Here is a 23,206-nt window from a genome sequence, read left to right as displayed (position 1 = left end):
TCCGGTGTCTCCTGCAACTCCATTTTCCGACCAGTTTATCTCTCGGATCAGTCACTGGCGTCAGCTAGCCCGCATAAACACTGAAGCCGCGCAGCAACAACGGAAAACACAATATGATGCCACTCACCGCGACGTTCATTTCCGCCCTGGAGATCAAGCGTTACTCTGGACGCCAATTCGCTCACCTGGCTTGTGCGAGAAGTTTTTGCACAGGTATATCGGCCCCTACGTCATCACTGACCAAATTTCTCCGGTGAACTATCGAGTGTCGCCGGCAACTGTTTCCACGGACCGTCGCAGACGCGGAAGTGAAATTGTGCACATTTCTCGCATGAAGCGTTTCATCGACCATGCATCGTAAATCCACGCGGCCAGGCATCCGCTTCAACCACGGAGGGGGGGGGGGGGGGGGAATATGCGCGCTTACTTGTGCACCTGTGAACTGCCCCACACCGTGCCCGTCCACCGTTGGGGTCAACCCCTCACCTGTCCATAACCATTACAATAATCATCACAAGTCGCTTGGTTGTGGAAACGCGATCTGGAAAGTAAAGGACGGATCCGCTCGATCATCTGCTGCCTCCCTGAGAGAAGCGCCGTCATACTGGCATGCTGGCGATGGGGTTGAAGGCGTGGTGAACACAAAGTAAGAAACCTCGGTTAACAGCAACAACGGAGGGTATATTTCGACGTTTCGACTTCGAGACAAGTTTTCTACAGGAATGACTTGTAGAATGACCCTTAGAAGACTTGTCTCGAAGTCGAAACGTCGAAATAAACCCTCCGTTGTTGCTGTTACCGAGATTTCTTACTTTGCATATATACATATATATATATATATATATATATATATATATATATATATATATATATATATATATATATATATATAGGTATTCATGTTGCACTGCTTGATGCCACGGTGCTTGATTGATTGTGGGGGTTTAACGCGCCGATGCAACGCAGGCGATCAGGCGCGCCGTAGTGGAGGGCTCCGGATTAATTTTGACCACCTGGGGATATCTTTAACGTGCGCCGAAATCTCGTACACACGGGCGTTTTTGCTTTTCGCCTCCATCAGAAAAGCGGCCGCCGCGGCCGGGAATCGAACCCGCGACCTCGTGCTCAGCAGCGCAACGCCTTAGCCACTGAGCCACCGCGTCGGGTGCCACGGTGCTGATTTCAAAAGTTGCCCCCAAACTATTTTTTGCAGGTGTCACTTCCACAGCAAAGAGATCAGAGTTAACAGAACATACCTGCCAACCTAGCAACATGAAAATTCGGGAGACCGCAGTGGGAGGGGGGGGGGGGGAGGGGGGAAGAGGGATTTTTTTTTTGCAAATTACTGGGACTGGAGATTGACATCAGAAAGGGGTAAGGATGTTTATTTTGAGCTGCTTTGTTCTTTCCGCGAAGTCGCGAAGCACGGAAACTCAGCTGTGTATGAGTCCAGAAATACTTGCAAGTACTACTTTGCTTTTGACAGCGCCATCGATCTCACAACTGAACTCGGGAAAACATGCAACTGACGCCTAGGCAGGCGCCGTAGGCCTAGCGTACAAAATGCGCTCGCACTTCCTCCAAACCCGGTCGTGCTCTAAACGACCTGCCTGCCGCGTGCATGAAAGACCTGTTTTCAGTGGTGGTAGCTAGCGATCCTTGTGGAGCTCGGTAGCAACAGATTTCCGCACACACGGCCACAGCCAACGTTGGCCACGGCCGCCTCGATCCACGCCTACCGCCGCCGTGGCGCGCATGCCCCCCTTCTACCGAACCAACCGATCTCCATTGGCAGTTGGCGATCCGAAGTGGCCGGCGTTGCTACAAATTTCAAGTTGAAAACACGCCGTATTAACGCAGACACTCTTGAAGTACTCGCATCAACGCTTCATGCCAAAACTATGCGTGGAACGTCAGCGACGACAGACAGACGCGAAAGTTGTGGTACCATTTCCCTCGCCTTCTTTCGGTACGGTGGCGAGCGCGTCTCGCGGCCGGCCTTCGCCCAGTTGAGCGGTACTCTATAGCAGTTTATAGTGCCTAGAATATACTTAGCGGTACTTTACGGCAAGGTTACAATAAATTAGAAGTATAGTGGCGAGTGCTCTCTAGCAGCACCACAACTGTCGCAGCAATAAAGACTGACGTACGCGCGTGATTAAAAATTAGCGCCATCTTCCCGAAGGGAACGCTGAGTAGATGCGAAGGTGCTGACGCTTGCTTGCGCCAACCCACTAACTGACGGAACTGTTGCTTCCATCACACTTCATCGGAAGAACGGAGTGAAGTGGAGTCAACCGCAGCAACCGCTGAACTGAACGCGCGCAGCGCGCTACCCGATTTACATGCAAGGTTGAAGGAGAGGAGACGAGAGGAGGAGAGATGCGCAAGCGCCGAGCATGCATGCGTCGCGAAAGCAGAAGCGAGTACGCGGGAGAAGCGAAAGCGAAGTGCACGCAGCTGGTACGAGAGAAGAAGTGGCGGGAGTCTCACGCAGCTGTGGGAGAGAGGGAAGGAGGAAAGTTGCGCATGCGCAGTGTGAGTGCGGACGCCGACACCGGACATGCCCAGACTATAAGATGCTCCACATCTAAAAAAAACGCCTCTACTGTGGCGGCCACTTTTCGGGAGATTCAAGATAGCTTTCGTACTATCGGGAGATTAGGTCAAAATTCGGGAGTCTCCCGGACAATTCGGGAGAGTTGGCAGGTATGACAGAAGTTCTTGCACGTGTGTGGTTAGGGAAGATGAGAAGTAGTGAACGAAGTTCCAGAGGGTCACCCGCCCACGCACGTACATAGGTGCACGCACGCGCAGACACATATTCGCTGAACTAGTATTTATACATGCAACAAACGTCTGCTCTGCACCAGGGGTTGTGCGAATCACTGGTCCGACCCTTGCGTCCGTTATATGCACTTCCGGAGTCCACGTCAGGTGTCAAACAAGGTCCCCCACTGCATCACGGCAACAGACGTCAGCGCCTTGTACTCGTACACTGCGGCAGAAGCGTCCTGAACCGTCGTTTCGTCCGGGCATTTTTCCGACGAGTACCTAAGGAAACGGAGCGAATGAAATTTGTTAATTCCTGATTGTAAGAAACGTGATGGCCACGATGAAATACACCACCTTAATGATGACGCACACATTAGTGGCCGAGACTCTGCTGAGAAGAGTACGATCGACTTCTTGCGCGAGTATAGTATAGGTATAGTATAGGGTATAGTATAGTATGGCTGTAAACTGAAGGGGTGCTTGGCGTACCTGTGCAAGGTGAGCAACTTGGAGTGGTGCGCCAACGCTGAGCCGGAGAGCAGGGCGTCCACCCCCGCGACCACCGCGCCCGCGTGCTCGAGGTGAGGGTGCCTGTCCTTGCGCGACAGCAGGTGCGCCTGCGCAGCTTCCTGCCTGCTTCCGCGCTCGCAGAAGACCTTCCGCGACAGCCGCATCACTGAGCCGCGCGCCTCCGCGAGCGTCCACTCGTGCCCGGTGCCTCCGGTTGACCCTTGGTCGCCAGAGGTGCTGGGGACAATGAACTCGTCCGTGTCCACCGCGACGAGGACGGTGGCGAGTCCGCGCATGCGCAGGGCGCAGTCGTACGCCAGCAGAGCGCGCGCTCTTTGTCGGGACCAGGACAGGTACTGGATGTTGATGAAGGGCGCCTGCTGTATCCGGGGAAGCATTCAGAAAATTTAGGGTGGTGAAAAAATCGAAAGAACATCGAAAAAAATCGAACACACACACGCACACACACACGCACACACACACACACACACACACACACACACACACACACACACACACACACACACACACACACACACACACACACACGCACACACGCACGCGCACACGCACGCGCACACGCGCGCACGCGCACACGCACACGCACGCACGCACGCACGCACGCACACACACACACACACACACACGCACACACGCGCTCACGCGCACGCACACGCACACGCGCACGCACGCGCACACACACACGCACGCGCACGCGCACGCACGCACGCACGCACACACAAATGGTTCTCTAAAAGTTTCGCAACGATCAACGTAAACTCGGCAGGATCCGCGGCGGAACACTGTAGGTAATGGCCCCCAGAAGAATTCCTACGGGAAAGGTGGACACTGCACGGCCCTTCACGGACTCCGCAGGACAAGTGTTCAAAGCAACGTGCCAACCCACAAGGCAATGAAAGAGTTCAGCAGGTCAACGCCCGCCAAGTATAACAAGACGCTTTTCCAACAGGTTACCGAGGGCGGCGCTACTGTATGCAGCTGCCACCACGGGCGCCGGCAGGGACGTGAAACGGAGGGTTTCAACCAGGGTGTCGAACCGGAAAAGAAAAGAAAACGGAACCGCACCGGTATTTTGGCACGAACTGAACCAGAACCCAAGCCGTTTTTTCGAACCAGATAAATCCGAACCAACTTATATGCAAGATGCCCGACACTATCTCCAGTCATGTGCATTTCTCCAATTGAACCGATTTTGCTAGTCGGCACGAAGAATGTAAAATGATGACGCATAATACTAATATATTGATCCGTAGCATTTTGAGATGCAGAAAACCAGGATCCGGCATTTCGGCAATTTTTGAAGACGAGCCATATATTTTCTTGGGAAGAGTTCCTTCCGACAATTGAAAACAAATAAATTTAGCTGTGCGAAGTATTCCATATCTAAAAAAAAAGACTGCTGTGATAGATGCAATAGCTTGTGCTTAAGCCAGTTGAAAGCCTCAAACTTCGCGCGATCGTCCAACAGGTCTGTAACCCATGCCGGTTTTGGGATTTCTTTAGGGGAATCTTTTTGGCGCAAATGAAGTTCAGATATCTTATTCTCTGTGCACAAGGAGCTATATATCAATTCTTTGTAAAAATTTAAAAAAATGTCCCAATGGACTAAATAAAGGCTGGGAGGCAAACTGGTGAATCGTCGCTACTTCGGCTGTTTTGCCCAATGTGTGGCCAAATTGCTATAAATTGTATTGGAAATTGCACGACAGCTATAGGGAATTTTTTTCAAGGTAGCTTTGAACTACTTAACTTCTTTTATTATTTTGCTAATAATTTAACTAATTAAACCGGTTCGGTACAGGATTTTAGTCGAAGTGGAACTAAATAGGAACGAAATGAATTAGCCCTAACCCGAGCCGTAACCAAACCCGTACTTTTTCCGGTTCGACACACTTGTTTAAACGTGCAGCAGCACAGGCGCATCATGGTGGAAAAATCAGTGAGCACAGGATAACAGCAGGAGTTTTTATGGGCCTGTATTCATAGGACGAGTAGAGACCAGGACAACTTGGCACAGAACCCAGTTTGCCGCAAATCACTGCACGCCACATGCACCAGGCAAACACTGTGGAAGTCCGGAACAGTGCCCGTAGCATCTTCCCGCCTTACTTGTACTTTCCGCCATCAGGGCAGGAAGAAAATTTGTAGGCACCTGCGGGTTTCCATGACTCTGTTGCATAACCCAAAGGACTTAAGGGAACAAGCAAGACTTTAAGATGATGCTGTGCAATCCAGTTAAGAAATTCTGCCATTTCGATAACTTCGACTGCGAAGCTGAACGTTAGCATCGACTGTGAATGGATACGGACTTCAACAGAAACGCGAGGGACCTTCTAGTATTCGCTGGGGGGGGGGGGGGGGGGGGGGGTGTTATTCCACCATCTATCGCGCCCTCCAAAGAGCCATTATATGCCGTGCGACGACGAGTCGCCTCGGCCGAGCGTTCCTTTAGCGCGATTTGCGTGTGAAAACGTGGCTTTGTGTGACGATGTACGACAATCCTCTCTCAGGACGAGGTATGCTTTCACTGCAGTGTAAAAAAATTAAAAGCAGGGACAAAGAGTGATCCCACAGAAAATTTTGCGTATGGAAGCGGGAAACTTGTTTCGAAAACTTGTGCCTTCATTCGCTCTGTTTATAAAATGTAAAATGTTGCCGTTATGTAACAGAGCCGCTTCTTTTTAAAACGTATGAGCGTTAATAAACACTGAAACATGTGACTGCTAGGTACCGAAAAAGCTTTCTCCCCTTTGTACATGGTATCTGGAAGCCGCGGAATGTCGCTTATTTTACCTGTCCCCCCTCCCTCCTCATCCCAGCACGGTGTAACGGGTTTGCCTCCCTCAAGGCAAAATCCTGCCGACGCCCATGGCTGCCACCGCGACTGAAGTTCGGGTGATCGGGTTTAGGAGTCTCGTTCTTTTTAACACGAAAGTGTGTTATTCCCGGATGCACGAAAGTTTCGCTGACGTCATATCCATCACGGAAGTTACGCCAGTATAACGAAGCAAGCGGCCTGTAATGGGTGCACCCCTGCAAATAGGGTCTTCATGAGGGAAAGCAACCTTTATAACCAAAGAGTACGTTATACAAGTAGGTTTGTTCGTTTTCGGGTTTTATATGTTAACACCAAAGTGTTTTATGCCGGGATACACCAAGATTTCACTGACGTCATATCCGTCACGGAAATGACGCCAGTACACCTTTGCCGAACCGACCCGCCAGCAGGACGTCGCTCGTCAAGCACACCCACAAGACAGCCGGTGATCGCAAATCATGCTCAGCTGCACATCTCGCTGCACATTTCACTTTCGTGTCTTACTGATTCCTATGACAGAGGAATCAACCACAGCTTTTTTTTCTCGGCGTTGCGCCACTTCGGCGGCTTACCATGTTGAAAACTCCCAGGAATTTGCGAACGCGCCACGACTCGGTGTGGTTGTAGAAGATGAAGTGAGAAGCGCCCAGGTCCATGTAGTGGGCTAGGAACTCGGCGAAACTCGAGTCTTCCACCTCCGCACCCCGTCGCGCCAGCGCACAGACCACCGCCTTGCTGGACCACAGCCTTGCCGGCTGTCCCACGGGCAGCCAATGGACGCGGCTCGTGTCGACCAGTCGGAGCCCAACCTCGTCGGCCTGCAGTTGCGGGTCTCCGGGGCAGAAGATGAAGCCTGGCTCCAGCGAAGAAACCCCAATGGTTCCATCCCGTTGCTCAGCGGACGACGCGCTATCGTTCAGGGACTCGATCCGAGCTGCTGCAACCTGCGGGATAACAGTACTGGTCCTTTTTATGACGCGTTATGGGCACCGGTTCTGGTTGGCATATAGAGATGCTATTCACTGAAAAGTTTAGCTATCAATTTCTTCGCTTGGCAACACTGGAAACGGCCATGGACATGGCGCGGCTTGTGCCACTGCGCCTGCACGCCGCGAAAAAAAAAAAAAAAACACAGGCACGTATCGTATGTTCTGTGGGCACGGCAGACCCGGCAGTGCCATGATTATAAGCCGCTCCAACTTGATCTTGCAGACCATCGTGCTTGCCCTGGCCGCGCTTCCTGCAGACGGCTACACGTGTCAGCAGCAGCATGACCGAATGAAAGGACAATGCATCGACGGCGATCAGCGCGCACTGCCTGTCATCGTCTTCAAGGATTGGGCACCCCCTGGTGGCCCGATTATTCAAGTGGCACATGACTTCCGTGACGACACATCATCTTCGGCGACTACTATAAAAGAGGCCCCACAGAATTTCGTCTTTTGTGGGCACGCAGACCCGGCAGTGCCATGATTCTAAGCCGCTCCTACTTGATCTTGCAGGTTAGTTTTCACTCAACCTCGATTCGTAGCGACAGTCGTGGTATAGTGGTCGTGCCGTGCCCCCATCAGTGCGTGAAAATTGTGTATGATTGCTTCCTTGTATGTAAACTGCTTGTTTGCGGTGACGTGGAATCAAACCCTGGTCCCGGTCCTTCGAACAAAGACGTCTTAGAAACGTTGCTTGTTGGTCAAGCTGCGATCCAGGCAGATATTGCTGGAATTAAGACAGAACTGGCCTCCGCAGTTACCATGCTAACTGATCTGAAGAACTTGTGCACCCAAATTGACAAGGATTTCCGAACCTTCATCGTCTCTAAAAACCACGGAACAAGTGCAATCAAGCATTAATTCAATGGCCAATGTAATGACTTTTCAATCCCAAAAATTAACTGATCTGGAAGATCGAAGTAGACGCTCTAACCTGATTATCTATGGCCTCGAAGAAAGTGCAGAGGAAACAGGCGAAACTCTAAAAGAAAAAGTTGTCACAGACGTATTGAAGAAAACTTTAGAAGTCGAGTGCAAATCTATCGGGCGAATTCATCGGCTTGGCAAAAATACCGGTAATAGGCCAGTAATCGTTTACCTTCAAGATTTTAATGAAAAAAAAGCTATATTTGGAAACGTCACAAAGCTAAAGGGTTCAAAAATTTCTGTACAGAATGACTACTCCCCGCAAACCTTGCGCAAGCGCAAACTGTTGTGGACAAGTGCCAAGGCGGACAAGAATAATGGAAAAAAGGTATATTTGGTCCATGACAGAGTAAAAATAGACAAGGACGAGTACATCTGGGATGAATGCAAAAATGAACGGGTGAAAGTGACGAAAAAAACGGCAAAACAACCTTCCCTATCGGAACCTTGACTGAATGTCATATCAGCCGACAAACAGCTCCTGAAGACTGGTCAACATAAATGCGCGTAGCCTAGCGAATAAGACTGATATGCTCGAAGTTTCACTCATTGAAAATGATGCACACGTCGCCATAATAACTGAAACCTGGTTGCGCGAAGAACTCTGTGACGAGGATGTATTTCCCCCTTCCTACAGAGTGTTCCGCAAAGACCGGTCCGGAAGGGGTGGTGGTGTGGCGGTGCTTATCAAAAGCCCAATTGAAGCCGTATCGCTAGGAGAAGTCGCCGACCTAGAACGCTTGTGTATCAGTCTGAGTTGTTGGGGCCACAAGTTCATTTTATACGCTCTGTACAGGCCACCTGATGCACCGATTGACTATCTTGAAAAACTGCAGGCTCACATGACACAACATAGCAAAAATAAGGTAATCTTGGTTGGTGATTTCAACCTCCCGGACGTTAGCTGGGAACGCCTTCAGGATTGTTCGCAAAACAGAAAGCAAGTGAATATTTTATTTGATTTAATGCTTACACATGACACTACTCAGGTTGTTCTCCAGCCTACACGTGTCCAGGGAACTTGCAGTTCTATTCTTGATTTGGTTTTCCTTCCCAGAACTTACGCTGACACTACGTCAGTCGCCATTGAACCAGGCATATCTGACCACCTCCTCGTAAGCGTCTCGACGCTTATGGTACGGCTCAAGAGGCACAGCAAACCACCGCTGGGCTGTTTCAAAGATTTTTCTCGTGCGAATGATGCAAGGATTATTGAATACATGGGAAGTGCTTTTGAAGGCTTCTCAGACAAGCTTTACGCGCTCACTCGTTCCACTAGGAGGAGATTCAACGTCCGCACCAGGGGACAGCCTGATGCGGACTTGACTGCTGTCCTCCGGGTCGAGCGGTTTGCGTTTGTATGCGACACAAACCATCAGGTGCCTATTAAGGCGAATTAAGATAATTACAATGGATTAATGGTTGCGTAATTCGGGATTGATAGCAATAATTAGTAAAGCGAAGTTAAGAAAGATGAACGTTAATGGGTTATTATGGTAGGATTAAGATAGAATAACATTAAGTCGTATAAATACGGTTAAGATGGATTAAGGTGGGCTGAGAAGGATTAGGGTAGATTAATACAGTACTCACCTACGGGGCAGAAACTTGGAGGCTCACTAAAAGAGTTCAACTTAAATTGAGGACAACTCAGCGAGCAATGGAACGGAAGATTATAGGTGTAACATTAAGGGACAAGAAGAGAGTGGAGTGGGTCAGGGAACAAACGCATGTCAAGGAAATATTAGTAGAAATTAAGAAGAAGAAATGGTTGTGGGCAGGGCATGTAATGCGAAGGCAAGATAACCGTTGGTCATTAAGGGCAACATAGTGGATCCCTAGAGAAGGCAAGCGTTGCAGGGGGTGGCAGAAAGTTAGATCGGCAGATGAGATTAATGTTTGCGGGGATAAATTGGTCGCAGTTAGCACAGGACCGGGACTCAGATTGGAGATCTATGGGAGAGGCCTTTGCCCTGCAGTGGGCATAGATAGGCTGATGATGATGATGATGATGATGATGATGATGATGATGATGATGATGATGATGATGGTGATGATGACGTGGGAGGGAAACGGACAGTGCCATCTTTCTTCTCCCCCGTTTCTTCGCGTTTCTTCTCTAACACGATCTCCCCTCCCCCCTTTCCAAGCCTCTACGGACGCGAAGAAACGGAGGAGAGCGTGTAATAGCTGCGCCGTAAAATACGCATAGGAAAAAAATGGCTCCAATCCACGCTGTAAAGGTGGTTGGAAAGAAAAGCTTTAAACGACACCCACAACAACTGCCCATGCGACGCCACTTGAATTCAAACATGTGGCTCTACAACGAGTGAAACCAGAGGTTCTGTCAGCCGTTACCTGGAATTCGCGGGGGCGGCGTCCCGAAAGCAGCAGCAGCGTCGACCCCGGCCGGGCTAGAGCGGCTGACGACGCCGCCGCTGTAGCCCGGCCGTGAGTCGGGAGAGAGGAAACGGAGAGGATCGTCTTTCCAAGGGGATCCTGATGTGCTAGCTTTGAGCTACACCACCGCACGACACAAGCGCAGACACCGAAACAATTCGACATGTGAGCTTAGTGATTCCCATTTATACCGGTTTAAACTAGCTGGTTTAGTAATTTTGAGAATTGCGAGAAAGCTGAGGGAACTTTCATAATCGCTATTTATCAGAACCAGTTGCTCCTTCCGCTTTTTGTAATACCTCTTAAAACACAACCGAATTGGTATTCACCAATTTAGGAAACGGAGTCCCATTCGGGGCAAGCAGTGCGCAAAAGGTAGCGTTTCTCTAGCGGCCAGATGTCTGTATGGGGTTTGTACATTTTGTTTTCCCGCCCAGCAAACCAATCCTTAAAGTATGTTTGTCGTACGACCACTTAATGCCGTCGTGTGCGGGTTACCATGAAGGTGGTGTCGACAAGTTAATCAATCCGTGCGAATGCAGCGCGCAGTGGACGCGATGCTGCTTCAAAACAGGCCCGAAACAACCGCCGTTGAAGTAGACGACAAAGCCGTAACACTGACGCCGCCGCCGGCGCGCAAGCACTTCCGCGCGGAGAACGCTGGGTAAATTCGCTGCGTCATCTACAGTGTTCTGTGCGAGTGAAACCCTTTGCCCCCACTCTTCCCCCCAGCCGAGGCCTCCGCCGCGTTGGGAGTTTTTTGTCCCGCACGCCGCGAAAAAACCGTTGGCTGGTATAGAGGTAGAAAGCCTTGCTTCAAAAGGAGGAGGATAATAATGAGAGGATACAATTGCACAACTGTACGTACCGATAGGGACATGCAAGGCGGTGCCACTGTTGCCGCCGCGTCATGAGTGCGCATCGAATCGAACTCATCTTTCACGGGATTTTTTTTTTAGAATTCCATACGCGCGATGTTTACGGCAATATAGGATCTAAGCCTTTTGCCTCAACAGCAGATGTGAACTGTTCTCGCCGACAACATTTTGACGCCGAAGAGCGGAGGAAGCAGCAAAGCGCCGTAAAGAGAGCCAATCCATCATACCCGCTCGGCAACTGCACTTCAATGCTTACGCAAACAGGGCTCAGGTGCCCTAGAGTCTTCGACCTAGCGAGTTAAATAATTATTTCGTATTAAAAAAGCAACGCCCAAGCTATCTTCCGTGGTTCATCAAGGTATGCTTAGCCTATTAAAGAATCACCTCATTTTTGTCGAGCTTGACTTCTCGATGTATAAAAATGACGGCACAGAGGGATTTCGTTCACTCTAACGCACTCCCGAAGACGCTGCCGGACACGCTTGTGAACTACCGGACTTGTACTTGCGGATGAAATATACGAGCAGTGTAGAAAATTAGTGACCTCACCCATGCTAATTCAGGCAATAGCAAGAAAAAGCCAGTTGGATTGTTATTCGTTACTGTCAAAGTTCACGGCAGGATATGTAGCTGCTCTTGATGAACCCAGCTGTCGGCTGGACGCAGGCAAATTTCGCTGGTTTTTTCAGTGGTAAATTGGGGAGTCGCCGAATGTTGATAAATGGTGTGCGCTTCCCTTAGTCACTAAAGTAGATAATTAGCAATCGAACATTGAAGCTAATAATACCCCGACGCCACTATACGAGGTTTGGAAAGACTCCCGTGAGACAAATCTAAGGCGATGACGCCCCCCCCCCCCCCACCTTCCCCGTGTTGGCGCAGTCCTTCCACGTGTCGTTGCAGAAATAGTTGAGTGGGGAGTGCTCACCGGGGTGCAACGAATTTCAGAATCAATTGAAGTTATTATTGATGGAAATCGCTGGTGCATTCAAACTAATCAATTGAAATGGTTGGTGGGTTCCACTCGTAGTTAACTGGTGAAATTCCTCATTGATTACCTCTTTCATCGATTCTCGGTCAACACCGCGTTGTGCGCGTTCTCGAATTACTGCTCGCATGAGTCCGCGCGACTGCCAGCGCCTCGGAAAGGGCATGACTACGTGCGCGAGCTCGTTAGTAGGACTTGCCGCCGGTCAGCCCGTGCAGCTGACACGCTGGCGAAAAACTGTGCCGCCAAGCGTCGAGGCGGAAGTGGCGCTCGGGCAGACCGCGTTCTTGGGCCGAAGATAGCAAGACGGAAAGGAGCGGGGTCCGCTCCATTTCGGCTGAACGCTCTGCGGCGGCGACATTCTGGGCCGCAGCCGCTTCTCCACATTTAAGCCACGCTCTCCTACGACAAGTCGAATATCAAGAGAGCCAATCGCATGTGGCTTTCGCTTTCCAGCTGTCCAAGGCAATGATGCACTGGCAGACAAAGCAGAGGATGAAGGTATTCAGATCCCCCCCCCGAAAAGACCATATGCGAGCATGATGATGATGATGATGATGATGATGATTGGTATCGGTTTCCCCTTTGAAGCGGGGTGATGACATGTCATCTTACCAAAAAGGACTAATAACCATGTTTTACACACTTGGTTTAATACTAGCGCTGCTAAGGGCAGGCATTACAGCTTATTAGGCCCGAAATACTTTATTTTCCCTGTTACAGGTGGTAACTGTCCTAGGCAATATTCCCGTCTCTGCTTTTCGTCCACCAGCATTCTAATCTTCTTTTCGTCCCCTCGACAGCCTTGAAGTTAACTTCCTCTCTGATACCTTAAATCCTAGGGCATCTGGAAGCCCAATATTCCCTTAATGTAGATCTGAATGGATACCCTCACATTCTAACACTATGTGCCGCATAGTTTCTGTTTCTTTTCCGCAGACCACACATACCTCATCATTTTGTGAATACTTCCACACAAAACTCTTAGTTCGCAGGCAACCTGCTCTAGCCTCAAAAAGCAAAGCACTGCCCTGGGAATTATCGTAGAAATTTTCCTTTCTGATGTTCAATTTCTCAGCCCTGTACATCTCTAACGACATTTTAGCTTCCATTTTTTCCCTCTATTTATTCGTTTCAATCTGCCTTGCCTCTTTTTTGGTTACCTTGGCTGTTTTTGATTCTCCGCTGTTCTTTCGCCCAGTTTCGCCCGCCTCCCCCCACCCCCCCCTCCAGTTTTGCAACAAATTATGGAAAATGGCGACTTTTCTAGATATAGACGCGGAATGTTTTCCGTAGAACCGTATGAGAATTTAACGTGCCACTTTGGAGCAAATTTTATTATGAAAACACGCGCGCGACGGTTTCTTCTTTTTTTTTCTCTATTTTTTTTTCATGCCAAAATATCCCAGGTATGGAGTGCGGCCCGGTCCGGAAGTAAAACAGAATCCCGGATACCTTGGAGGCTACACTAGAGAGGTTCAAACATGCTAGGAAGGCTCTTTGGGACACAAACAGCACTCCCTCACCACAGAAGGATCTGGCCACCTTGGTGTGGCCAGATCCTTCTCTCGGCCTTCAGTCCCCAGCAGATGTAGAACACCTGACCACTGCGGCGGTCAGGCAAGTGATACAGCGGAGGGTGCTAAGAATCTCTGGGTCCGGACAGGCCGCCTATGGAACTTGAACTTGACAACGTTCAACGCACGAACCCGGGTAACTTAGCGGTACTACTAGAGGAACTCAAAGACGTTAAGTGGGGTATTATTGGGCTAAGTGAGATTAGAAGAACAGGAGAAGGCTGCGTAGCGGGCATTACTAGCGGGCATGCTCTGTGGTACCGGGGGCCTCACGAAAAAAAAAGAGCACGGGATAGGATTTTTGGTCAACAGGGAAATAGCAGGAAATGTGGAAGAATTTTCAGTGTTAACGAAAGGGTCGGAGTCGTTGTGATCAAGCTTACCAAGCGGTACAGGTTAAAGATAATACAAGCGTATGCGCCAACAGCTAGCTACGAGGACGAGGCCGCACATAGTTTCTAAGAAGACGTAGAGTCAGCAACGAACAAGAGAACCGCGCAGTTCACAATTGTAATGAGACACTTTAACACAAAAGTAGGTGCAAAGAGTAGGAGAAAAATCAGTGGGGAATTTTGGAACAGGCACTCGCAGCTGTCGAGGTGACACACTGGTTGGATTTGCAGAGAGAAATAACCTCAAACTACAGAACACATTCTTCCGGGAACGCAAGAGTACAAAATGGACTTGGAAAAGTTCTGACGGGATTAAATTGACTTCATTCTTAGTGACAACCCACGTATTGTGCAAGACGTGGAGGTACTAAGCAAGATTCGGTGCAGTGATCATAGGATGGTTAGGTGCAAAGTAAGGCTAAATCTCAGAAAAGAAAGAAAGAAGCTCGTAAAAAGTAAGAAGCCCAACGTCAGGTCAGCAAGAGACAGGACGCATGAGTTTAATAACCCTTCAGAACAGGTTCGCACTTCTAGACGGCCAGAACGAGGACAGTGTGGACACTCTAAATGATAACCTAACAGCAATCACGGAGTCAGCATCCGCTACTGGAGAAGCAGCATGTAGGAAGCAAACTGGAAAACTAATTACGCAAACAAAGGAACTTATTTCGCAGCGCCAGAAGATATTGTTATGAATGTTGGGCCAGACCGCTTAGAGATTCACGAGCCTGGACTACGCTTTCGCAAATGCACACACACCAACTATATCAACTCAGTAATGTACAAAGCTGGAATGGCACTTGAACACACACAGACGGACTAGACGCTGGAACACTCAAGTGCGGAAGACAGTGAGCAAAGTCATGAAGGAAGTCGCGCTCACAGCCGTCGATCACCGAGACGAGATGGCCTGGATGTGACGACGCGGAGACCCACTGTCTGGCTGGCCACGGAGCAGGTTGCTGTGGTCGTTGAGGTGGTATCTCGCTGACAGGGACGTGCACGAGGGTGGCCGATGGCTAGCGACGGGACGGAAGGGGTTAGGCCTGCGCCACGGCGAGGCCTCGCTGCCCGCGCTCCACGCCACCGGAACACCGCTCACTCCGACGGGCTCAACAGCGTCTTGTCGTCCCGCTGTCCGCCGTCGTCTCGTTGACAGCCCGAGTGGTGGCTCGGGCGGAAGAGCCGGCAACGGTCCTCGGGCCTACACCGCGAGAGTGGCCGTCTTGCTGCCTCCGAGAACGAACAGCTTCATCCACCTCCTCTTCGTCAGACTTGCGTCTTTCGTACGGTACACCCGGAAAATACGGTGGATTGGCCTCTCCTTGACTTGGGGCAGCGACACCTCATCACAGATATTGTCGAGTACGGTGGATCAAACTGAACTAGCGGAGCTGTCAAAAATCAATAAACAAAAGTAAAACAAATGACATTCGTGCGTACAACATGGCTGCCATCGAGGAAACATTTTCTTAGAAAGGGGAGAAAGCTTGAAGAGATAATGAAAATCGCAGAACGGTTCTACACCAGGCTATACGCCAGCGACGCTGGAGCGAAGCAAAGTACCGAGCCTACAAGCGTTGCTTGCGTTGTTCCACCAGCAACGAAAGAGGAAGGCGAAAAGGCACTTAAGGGCATGAAAGGAGGGAAAGCTGCAGGCGACGACGGCATAACCATAGATCTTCTAAAAGAGGGTGGAGATATAATTCTAGAAAAGCTTGCTGAACTATTCTGAGTATGTTTAAGGACTTTAAAAGTACCAAAAGCCTGAAAAAACGCCTGAAAAAATTAGTTCGACCAATGCGTCCTTCCGGTGATGACCTACGGAGCGGAAACTTGGCAAATTACTAAACAATTAGAAAGCAAGCTTAGGTCCGCTCAACGTGCCATTGAGAGAATAAGGTTAGGAGTAACGCTTAGGCAAAGAAAACGAGCTACCTGGATTAGGGAACAAACTCGGTGAAATGATATCATAGTCCAGGTTAAGAAAAAGCAACGGACTTGGGCTGGCCATGTGGTACGACGAACGGACAACAGGTGGACCACAACGACAACAGAATGGACACTGCGAGACGGGACTAGTAGAAGAGGAAGGCCATTAACTCGCTGGAGAGATGAAATAAGAAAATTCGGAGGCAAGGAATGGACACGGGCAGCACAGGACAGAAATGGGTGAGGGTCGATGGGGGAGGCCTTTGTCTTGCAGTCGACCCAAATAGGCTGTTGACGACGATGATGATGATGATGGAAAATGAACAGGGAACAACGGTACAGTCAGGTGCGACGAGTGTATACAACGACATGCGCTTGTACTTTGCACCGCTAACTAGGATTAGTAACCGCTGCAACAACAGGCTAACGTGGAAATTCCCCGAATGAAGTGATATGTAGTAATCAATTTTGTAAATAGGTGGTTTTGGTATTGTGCACGTGGGGTGGAAAGACTGAACACCTCAGTTATGAAGACCAACATTTCGTGATTTCGCTGCGCAAGAAACCCGTTCTACCTCTGAATGTAGCCTTCTTTATCTCTTAGAAAAAGCAGGACGTATTATGTTTCTTTTGCGATCTTGCTCTCCAGACAAGCTCATTGCTAGCGATGCAAAGCTGTCAATATGTAAATTGACTATTGCGATTACCAAAAGCGCCTAAAACTAACTGTATCTGAGTATATGAAGTAATATCGCCAGTTTTAAGACAGTTATTTATAGATATCAGGCCCGCCTTGGGAACTTGAAAGCATGTGCATAATTTTAGGACGGGGGTGAAATTCTAGGAAGCAAAAGCATGACAATAACAATGCGGACTGATGAAAGAGAACGTGCGGGTGCATGGTGCTTTCTTTTTTGGACTCATTTGCAGTGTATGTTCCGCTCAAAGTAATTATATGCTGTGGGTGTTGCGGCTATGAATGGGCTGTATAACCGGGCTAGTAAGCCAGAAAACTGCAAAAAAGTACACGCTGGTTTTTCTGCCAGCGTATACGCTTTCTTCACTTTTCCTTCGCTCTGTCGCTCTTCTGGGTGCGATGGCTATGATCCCTTTGACTCTGCCTGCTTACCTGCCTGCCCGCCTGCTCGTCTGCCCACCCGCCCACCTGCCTGCCTGCCTGCCTGCTTTCCTGCCTGCCTCGGCGAAAAGCGAAAAGCGAAAACGCCCGTGTGTTCGAGATTTCGGCGTGCCTTAAAGATCCCCAGGTGGTCAAAATTAATCCGGAGACCTCCACTACAGCGCGCCTCATCGCCTGTGTAGCGTCGGCGTGTTAAACCCCACAATCATTCCATCCGTCCGTCCGCCCCCATCCGTCCGTCTGTCCGTCTGTCTGTCTGTCTGTCTGTCTGTCTGTCTGTCTGTCTGTCTGTCTGTCTGTCTGTCTGTCTGTCTGTCTGTCTGTCTGTCTGTCTGTCTGTCTGTCTGTGTGCGTGCACGCGTGCGCGTTCGCGCACGTGTGTTTCACATACTGAAAGCTAAACCTCGGTCTTCCGCGATAAGCCTTCCTCGAGACGACGTGACAGAACGAGCATGACACGGTGTGTAAACAAGCATGACAAAAGGAGCATGAGAAATGCCTTTGGTGAGAAAAAAGTAACCATCGGTCTATTTGTGGACCTTCAAGAATACGGGACCACCACTTTCTCCCTCGCGAACTTGAGGCTGGGCTTGATGCGTACGCCTTACTACGGCTTTAGAAGCTGGAAACCGTGCTTTGCGCCCTACCCCTCCCTGGGGTCACGTTTGCCCGCTTTAGTGATGGCTTTGCCTGCCTGTGGCAGCTTTCGTTGTCCGTGCATTTCGTCCTCATTCCCATTTCGCCCTCTTCTGCCGCCTACTTGGCACTGTGCTCGCGTCACACCTCACTTTACAACTCGCATACAAGCGGTGAGCGGCACGCCGAAAAGCCAGGCGGCGGGTGCGTCAGGGTCGGGAGCGCCACCGCAGCCAACGCCATCGCCGTCTCGGAGTTCGGTTTGACGTCCGCCTTTACGAACAAGCTTTTAGGGGCAAAGCACCTGACCTCGCTTTGTCCGTGGCTTGTCCCTTGGCGTCCGTGTACACAGTATTGCGCATGCGCGAGGAGCATTGGATTGGATTGGAATAAATTAAATTGTATCGAATTGGATTGGATTAAAATTGTATATACTGTACACACGCGTTGTCACTCATTTACATGCGCGAGTGGGCAATGCCACGGGTGATTTACGGTAAGAACGATCCCCAGTGCTTCGCCCACTCGTCAGTCAGTTTTTTTTTTGTCCTTTGTTCGTCTGTCGCACCGCACCCGCGAATCGACATGCCTATGCAGTAGCAAAATTATGCGCACACATGGCTTGAATACGGAAGCACGTTTTATTAGCAATACATGCGTAATACTCGTGCACTGCTTGGCGCGGCGTGAGTTTGGTGACGACACCTGCAGAATAGAAGAAAGTTCCCCGGCGTTTCGCTCCCTTCTCTGCATGCTTCGCTTCCTCTGCTTCAGCCCAAATGTAATGCTTGTGTAGTTTACCGCTATGATTCCCGCTGGCATGATTCCCGGAGCTCTGTCGGTAGATCCAGCATGTACCTTTCCTGCCAGTTTCTTCTTTCTTTTGATTTGAAGGCGCACAAAATTTCGGGGCCTTTTTCCGGCTTCAATCGCCTGGTCTTTAGCCGCATCCGCTAGAGACGATACGTCGCGCTTGCAGGGTGGCGTACAAAAACTTCGACCAAACGACGAGCTCACTCTGTTCTTGCTCTACAGAAGGTCATTGAAATTCCATGCCTCCGACGTCAACTACGACCCCACAACGGTACGAGAACTCAACTTGGCGTCCATCAATGATCCCAACAGCTTCGCCGTTAAAGCCTTTCGCGTGAGTGCAAGTTTCCTTGAATTTTTTTTTTTTTTTGCCGCGGTTGTATTTTTGTTGGACTCACGCGGATTTTTAGCGTCACGCCCTGCTCACAACGCCAGGTTTCCCCCCCTCAAAATGGGCTAACGGTTTGGGAGTAATAAATACCTGCAGGTGTGAGTAGTTGTTGTAGGCGAGCGTGCAGAGCAGGCGCCCGCGCAGGCTTCCCCTGGGTGCGAGCAGAGAGACGACGCGCACCTCGTTCACGTCACCGCGGAGTTCGGACCAGGCCGAGTACACGTGCAACCTGCCCGGGGCCAGCTGGACCCAGCGGTCGCGGGACCAGTCTCGGCGGCCGCTGTACAGCCACATGAGCGCAACGAGCAGCGGCAGCGCCACGCAGAGACCCAGCCGACTCGCCTGCGAAGACCGGACGCTATTTTACGGGGAGGAGGGCGCAGCGGTTCACCGTTTAGAGAAAGGGTCGGACCACTTTCCTAAACTGCGAAAAATCGCCGCAGGTGGGCTTGACCGCAACGCCCCAGAAAAAGCGATCAGCGTGACTAAATGTGCGAATTCGGCGAATAACGAAGCCAAGCATGCCCTAGCGTGCTGTCTTGTTCGTTTTCAACAATGTTGACAAGTATGAACATATAAACCGGACTTATACGTTTAGATTTGGCTGTGAGTATATAAGACTATTGCGCAGACTTCGTTTGTCTTTGCCCGGGTGGCCGAATCGAGTCACAGACAGACAGACAGACAGACAGACAGACAGACAGACAGACAGACAGACAGACAGACAGACAGACAGACAGACAGACAGACAGACAGACAGACAGACAGACACCAAAATTTCTGGGATTAAGTTGCAAGAAAGACTATCGTCTTTAAAAAATCTGTGGAAATTCAGAGAATTGTCTACTGACGCGTAGCATTCTTATGCACCTTGTCTATAGTGTGAGTTCTGCACAGCCACGTTTTTTGGTGTTTCGAAGTTCTGTCCGAACAATTATCTCCATTTACGCTATTATAACGATTAAAGGTGGAACTTCCGTAAAATCTGCATTATTGTGGAAATGCAGGGTGTTATACGGTCCTGGCTGAGCGTGTACTAACAATGCTACGCATTAAAGTAGAATCTCCGCTGGGGCAACAGCGCCCATGCCGGCCTTGTGCTGTTTTCCCTGCGCAGTTATATTTTTTATATTCTCCCACCTATCCTCCCGTCTATACGCGCCTGATTCGCATCAAAATTACGCTAAGTGACGACAGGGAACACAGGAGCACAGATATGGGATTGTGTGCTTTTTGCCCATGTCGTTTTGGTGTTAGCGTTGCAACGGGTGTGCGTCAGACCCTACCCCCGCCCCACCCTAACCTTCCCGGGAACAACTACCCTACGGTTCATACATTCCGGCTCCTTCCCACACCCTACGCGTCATCACTCAATGCACCCGGATCGCTACGACGCGGAATGTAAATTTTTCTCAGAAGTAGGAACCCTCTGCCACATATTCGGGGTGTGCGACTTTAGCCCTGACCCCCCTCTCTTCCCGACAACTACCCAACAAGAGAAATGGGAGATGCTGCCCTCTCTGCCTACCCAGCTTCCGCTGGCGGACAGAGCAGAGGCGGCGCGGACTGTGAAGAAGGAACCACTCCTGTGGGCCGCCCTCTGGGCCGTTCAGAAATCTAAAGGTATTTCGGCCTCCTCCCCGAGCTTTCAACCGAGTTACATGGGTATGAAAGCGTCTGCAAAACGTCTGGCATGCTCACGTATTCATGTCTGGGATTCATATGATACCCTTAGTTCATTACTGAGCATATGCTTGTAATAAAAAAGTCTTTACTACTATGCTTAGTAGTTTTTTTAGAGTGCTTACTTATAAGTTTAGGAGAATGCACGCGTAGTACATAAGTCGCTATCAGCGCCATATTAAAATACAATGTCCTCGAAAGTAGATAGCCATACACGAAAGTATTAAAGTTGTGAAGGAACAATATATATAAGAAAAATATTTCTTGGACCCCGGCAAGTCGTACGAGTAAAAAAAGTATAATATATATATATATATATATATATATATATATATATATATATATATATATATATATATATATATATATATATATATATATATTGTAAAACAATGAGGTTCATGTGGTTTCTTCACTCTGCATGGCTGTTTCATGAGGTTTCAACTTGTGAATGATAGGCAAAGTATTGCATGTAAGAACATCATGAAGCGACGTCTTTAAAAAAAAGCCAGATTTTAGAAGGGTACTGGCACGTCGTCGAACACGACGTCCGTCCAACCCTATCACTTGCGCGAAGTCCCCGTACCAGCGGGCGTCCGCTGTGCCTGCGCATGATGCGCCTCCTTCCGAGAAGCTTGAACAGGTCGCTGCCGATGCCCACCATGTCTCCTCCTGCAGGCCACGGAATTCACGCATGAACGAGGACGCAAAGGTTTGGGCGAGGAGGCCCGCAAAAAAGAAAAGCGAGCGCGAACACAGAAATATTCGTAGTCGGAGAAGGGGAAACGTTGGCGCGGGGCAGTAAACTTATACGTACGCTACACGGAAATTTCAATTCACAGTTCACTAGTCTTACTTACAAGTGGGCCATAGATAGATAATGCGTCGCTCGATAGACAAGGCCTTCAAAGGCCTTCGGCCTTACAAACTTCCGCGTAGCCCAGGTATTACTCAGCGCAACGACGGTTATGAGTGACCACTTCCGTTATTCGGCATTGGAACATGAGCAAAAAAATTTGAAATATACCTCTACAAGCGTGAGACGACGGCATCGTTCATTCACAACATATTTGCGGTTAATAAAGCTGCCGTAGAGACATTGCAAGTTTGGTGTACTGAAAAAAAAATACTGTTTTTTTTTGTAATAACAACGATGAAAAGTTAACCGAAAACTGCGACCACTTCACTTCTTTAGCTATTGAGAACTATCGACGATGCAGTGGCGACTGACCAACCACTTTATCGCCCGGGCCTTGCGACGTCATGTCGACTTGTGCGCGCCTATGGAAGCCGCCGACCAAAGCTACCTCCAAGAAACATGACTGAGCGATAGCAGTGCATGATGGCAATGATGACTGTGTTTTATTATTTACCCCGTTACATCACTGTTGGCATCGCGTTGGGCAATTGGTTGATTGATTGACTGTAGGGTTTAACGCGTCGACGTAACGCAAGCGATGAGGCGCGCCGTAGTGGAGGGTTCCGGATTAATTTTGACCACCTGGGGATCTTTACCGTGCGCTGAAATCTCGCACACACGGGCGTTTTTGCTTTTCCCCTCCATCAGAAAAGCGGCCGCCGCGGTCGGGAGTCGAACCCACGTCCTCGTACTCAGCAGCACAACGCTATGGCCACAGAGCCACCGCGGCGGGTATTGTGATGGGCAAAATTTGAAAGCTTCTCTCTATTCCTCACTATTTTAGTGTAAACAACGTCTTTCGATGCCGAAATTGGAGCTGATTTAGTTACCAAATGATATACATACCCAGCTTTCTCGCTGATAATTCCGAACTCTCGGGAACCAAGCAAAACCACTTCAGGAAAGTGATATTCGGCATAAAGCAAGAAGTCAGCGTGAAGATCAAAAATATAAAATAACTTTCCAGGATTCTTAATATTTTTTGTGTAATTCTCTGTCAAATCTTACTCCCCTTGCATTTGTATGGAATAGTTTCCATGTCTCTGGAACTTAGTCGCGCAACGTGCAAGACTTGAAACTGTGCACAAATCAAGTTTTCACCCCCAATATTAGCTACGCGATATACTTTGCGTTTCGCTAAATAACTACAGAGTAATCACTGTTGAAAGGGCTGCCATAAGCGGGAAAGCTGCACTTGAGTTCTTTCAAACTAAACCAGGTTTTACTTTTCCTTCCTCGTTGTCCCTTTATTATTTTTTAGGGACCCTGCAACCCTTTTTTTCGCCTTTTTTTTTTTAAATCTTAAATTCTTGCAGAACGTAGTCACCTAACACACCCAGTACTTAGATTACAGGGTCCCAAAGTACCTGAGCCGAAAATTACTGCTCTTTGTCCATCGATAGCATGGAAATTCGCTCA

General features: G+C 49.4%; 1 protein-coding gene across 1 annotated transcript; it reads right to left on the bottom strand.

The window, feature by feature from the left end:
- Window positions 1-1,350: 1,350 nt before the first annotated feature.
- LOC144168615 (uncharacterized) lies at window positions 1,351-22,133 on the bottom strand. Its single transcript, XM_077697562.1, has 6 exons — window positions 22,100-22,133; window positions 21,455-21,540; window positions 19,276-19,527; window positions 6,697-7,068; window positions 3,265-3,665; window positions 1,351-3,054 (listed from the first exon to the last, which is right to left on the bottom strand). The coding sequence occupies exons 1-6, from the start codon at window positions 22,131-22,133 to the stop codon at window positions 2,934-2,936; spliced, it is 1,266 nt and encodes a 421-aa protein (XP_077553688.1). The 3' UTR covers window positions 1,351-2,933.
- Between the last annotated feature and the right edge of the window lie 1,073 nt (window positions 22,134-23,206).

Source organism: Haemaphysalis longicornis, unplaced genomic scaffold (genome assembly GCF_048455015.1).
Source record: "Haemaphysalis longicornis isolate Haplotype H1 unplaced genomic scaffold, Haemaphysalis longicornis Haplotype H1 scaffold_2, whole genome shotgun sequence".
NCBI classification, from domain to species: domain Eukaryota; kingdom Metazoa; phylum Arthropoda; class Arachnida; order Ixodida; family Ixodidae; genus Haemaphysalis; species Haemaphysalis longicornis.
The sequence above is the reverse complement of the archived record's forward strand: the minus strand, read 5'-3'. Positions and strand labels throughout refer to the sequence as shown.

Bases quoted from the DNA above. Each gene is read 5' to 3' on its own strand.
- LOC144168615 (XM_077697562.1), bottom strand. From the start codon at position 22,133: ATGACGTCGCAAGGCCCGGGCGATAAAGTGGTTG. The intron at 21,541-22,099 runs GTCAGTCGCCAC...CGTGGCCTGCAG, and splicing joins CCCGGGCGATAAAGTGGTTG to GAGGAGACATGGTGGGCATC. The intron at 7,069-19,275 runs GTATTTATTACT...GTTATCCCGCAG, and splicing joins ACAACTACTCACACCTGCAG to GTTGCAGCAGCTCGGATCGA.